This window comes from Eurypyga helias, unplaced genomic scaffold (genome assembly GCF_000690775.1).
Source record: "Eurypyga helias isolate BGI_N326 unplaced genomic scaffold, ASM69077v1 scaffold22446, whole genome shotgun sequence".
Lineage (NCBI taxonomy): Eukaryota > Metazoa > Chordata > Aves > Eurypygiformes > Eurypygidae > Eurypyga > Eurypyga helias.
Genome location: NW_010257610.1, coordinates 6,093 through 9,818, shown reverse-complemented (window position 1 = coordinate 9,818; position 3,726 = coordinate 6,093). Strand labels below are relative to the sequence as shown.

Genomic DNA, 3,726 nt, shown 5'->3' with positions numbered 1-3,726 from the left:
ACTCGGCCTTCGGTGGGGGAGAGGGCGGGGACGGTGCCTTCCAGCGCATCGCCCCGCTCGGGTACCGGAGCTCGGGCGCAGGCACTCCCGGTGTCCGGGGTCTGTGTTAGCGGCGTTTGTACCGGCAGGAACCTCCCCGCCTGCCGAGGGATGCGGTATTTGGCATTTGATACAAGCCTCGGTCGGTTTCCTTGGCCTATGATATTTCCACGTTATTACTCAATTTTAAAACGGCTGTAACCAAGCGATCGGGTGCTGATTGTTTAAACAAAAAGTATTTAAGCAAAATAGTATTTAAACCAAAATAGTATTTAAACAAAAAGTGATTAAGCAAAAACCCAGTCCTGATACGGCGCTTTTTCTATTGTTCTGCTATTAATGATGACTTGGTGCTGGGAACTGCCTGATGCTGGGACACGCGTTCTTTCAGAACAAACGTTCAGGGGCTGGAGTGCTTGCAGTTCCTTAGATCAGCCTGCAAACCTGTTTCTTTCTCTTCCCAGCTGTTGCCGATGCAATTAGAACAAGCCTTGGACCAAAGGGGATGGATAAAATGGTAAACATCACATTTAAGTTTTTAAAACATTAAGGTTACTGGAGGTCCTGTAAAGTTGTCATGCTTTACACAGGATGCCAGCTTTTGCCTTGAAGTTAATTTCCAAGTTTCATTCGTTTAAGGAAAAACGTGACCTAAATGCATACATCTCTTGGAGAAATAATGTCAATAAATACGTTTTCGATTCAGTATCAAATTAAAGATGTGTAGTTACTGATCAGAACTCTGTTTCTCCTCTTCCTTCTCAGATCCAGGATGCTAAAGGAGATGTGACAATCACTAATGATGGTGCTACTATTCTGAAGCAAATGCAGGTTCTGCACCCTGCAGCCAAAATGGTGAGTGGTTTTCCCATTGATTGGACAGTGATATGTGTCAGAGCTTCATCTCAGGGACAGAAAAACGTAGTAACATTTTTTGTGGATTTGAGGAGCACTACCTGCTAGTGAGAGACCCAGAACTTTTGCGCAGTGTGCTCCAGGAATATCTGTTGTGATTGTCAGATGTGCTGAAGTGTTCCAAGTGCTTGCTTCTTACTTGGTATTCCTTACGCATAATCCCTCTGGTATCCTGGGCTGTATCAGAATTGTGGCCAGCAGGGCGAGGGAGGGGATTTTCCCCCTCTACTCTGCTCTTGTGAGACCCCAGCTGGAGTGCTGCGTCCAGCTGTGGAGCCCTCACTATCAGAGGGATATAGACCGGCTGGAGTGTATCCAGAGGAGGCCACAGAGATGATCAGAGGGTTGGAGCACCTCTGCTATGATGAGAGAGTTGGGCTTGTCCGCCTGGAGAAGAGAAGGTTCCGGGGAGACCTTATAGCACCTTCCAGTGCCTGAAGAGGCTACAAGGAAGCTGGGGGGGACTTTTTACAAGGGCCTGTAGTGACAGGACAAGGGGTGACAGGTTTAAATTGAAAATGGGGAGGTTTAAATTGGATATTAGGAAGAAGTTCTTCCCGGAGAGGGTGGTGAGGCACTGGGAGAGGTTGCCCAGAGAAGCTGTGGATGCCCCATCCCTGGAAGTGTCCAAGGCCAGGCTGGATGAGGCTTTGAGCAACCGGGTCTAGTGGAAGGTGTCCCTGCCCATGGCAGGGGGGTTGGGACTGGATGGGCTTTAAGGTCCCTTCCAACCCGAACCATTCTGTGATTCTATAAAAGAATCCAAACCGTTCTATGATTCTATAAAAGAACCTAGCCCAAACTTTTTCTCTCATCTAAAAAAAAAAATCAGTGATGTCCTAAACTGCTAGGAGAGGAGAGAATGAAAGAAGGTAATTAGTTATGTTACAGTCAGGTGTTCTGAGGATGCAGCAGCCTGGTCTTTTGAGAAGCTGAGTGTAGATGTCTTAGATGTGGTTGTGGTTGGAGATGGAAATGAGCTTCCTGCGACCCTCCTACGGGAAAGGAAAAGGTAAACCCTTTAGATAGGTGTGATCAGCTTTAAGTGTGGGAGACAAGCTTCTTTGCTTCCGTACGGGATCTGTTTCGCGCAGCTGTACTTCACTAAGTAGGCGTGCAGGTGTGGAAAGCAAGGTGCAAAACTGCAAAGCATACCGACCTCAGTTAGAAAAGGTGTGATTTGTCCTGACGCTGAGGGTGATTTCAGTGGTGCTGCATTCTGGAGTAGCTCTTTTTTATTTTTTCTTTTTTTTTCCCTCCTGTAATTGTCAGTGTTGCGATTCCGTAGCATTATCTATAAGCTTTTCCCATAATTTGTTGTGCAGTTGGTAGAGCTGTCAAAAGCACAAGATATTGAAGCTGGTGATGGCACTACATCCGTTGTTGTCATTGCTGGAGCTCTTCTGGATGCCTGTTCCAGACTTCTTCAGAAAGGTAAATATATGTATTTAATAGAAAAACCATGACTGGACGCAGTTACATCCTCTCTCCGCTTGCACATGTGTAGTGAAGCTTAAAGTAGCTGTTTCCATTTTAAATGTGGAAAGGTGACTCGAGGCTTTGCGTTCAGGTTTTGCTCTTGTCCCACTTTTGATTAAAAACCTGCTCAGCTTTTTATTTTGAACTGAATGCATTACTGTTGGTAAAAGAAATAGTGGCTGGATGATGTGATGAGTGTTGCCTTGTAAAACCTCATCTCCATTGTACTTCTCGTGTGGACAGAGGTAGGTTAAGAAGGTATAAATTAAATTTGGGACCAGTGATTCTATAGAGGTTTTTTTATACTTGGCAAATTTATTGCCTCCCGTCACGTACAGAGACCTTGAGAAATGCTGGTCAGGAAAAGACAAGACTTGTGCAAAGCAATAGTTAATATGGGTTCTGCTTCATTACCTCAGGATGTTATCTTGTCACCTGATTCCGTGTGGTTCAGGAGCTTGTTTAGCTGTCCAGCCGGGTAACACTTTGGCTCCTGTGTGCACTGGAAATAGAGCAAGGATAATTGGGCCTGCAGAGTTCTTTCCTGTCTCGGGTCTGGACTTTCTAGCTGTTTAGTTACACTTGCCTCATCACTTGCTGTCCCCTTTCTGGCCCCCAGCAGCGCTTTGCTCGCGTTTACGTCCTCTCCTGGTACGGCTGGACCGGCAGCCTGGCATCCTCTACCATAAGAGGTAGTTTAGAAGATGCCTGTCAAACACTGGTCCGTAAGTTGCCTGCCTCGGAAAGATAAAGGGTATGTCACGCTCCAGAGAAATCGAGGAACTTCAACTGTGGAAAGAGAGTCTTGGAAAATCTGCCAAGATCACTGTTGGGCTCCTTGCAAGTATTGCCTGGGCAGCGGCAGCGCTGAGAGTGCCAAGGGCAAACACGACTTTCTGAGAAAGTGTGTTTCTGGGATGTGGGATGCTGCAGGGAGATGTGCCGTACTTGTGAGGACAGAGCATGGGGAACGTTGCACCTTTTTTCCGCAGCGTTAACCATGGGAAGTGGTAAGGGAGGTCGTGTACTGACAAAGAGCACCTTTTGCTGAAAGGTCTTCAGTTTATTCTGAGATGAGTCTCCCTAATCTTAGAATGGGAAGAGAGGGTGAGAAAAACCAACCCAAACCTATTGTTTTTAAAGCATGACTGTCGATAACAACCTTTTTATACTCTCCACAGGAATTCACCCCACCATCATTTCTGAGTCATTCCAGAAAGCTTTGGATAAGGGTATCGAAGTGTTGACCAACATGGCGCAGCCGGTTGAACTGAGTGACAGAGAAACCCTGCT

General features: G+C 46.4%; 1 protein-coding gene across 1 annotated transcript in view; it reads left to right on the top strand.

Annotated features, from left to right (window-relative positions):
* Positions 1-503: 503 nt before the first annotated feature.
* Positions 504-3,726, top strand: part of CCT4 (chaperonin containing TCP1, subunit 4 (delta)) — a gene marked incomplete at its 5' end in the record, with an annotated part of 8,164 nt that continues 4,941 nt past the window's right edge. Inside the window, 4 exons of the mRNA XM_010154089.1 lie at positions 504-556; positions 805-894; positions 2,280-2,388; positions 3,615-3,726. The exon at positions 3,615-3,726 is cut by the window's right edge and continues 67 nt beyond it. Of these exons, the coding sequence (XP_010152391.1) occupies positions 504-556; positions 805-894; positions 2,280-2,388; positions 3,615-3,726 (364 nt within the window). The remainder of the gene's footprint in view (positions 557-804; positions 895-2,279; positions 2,389-3,614) is intronic.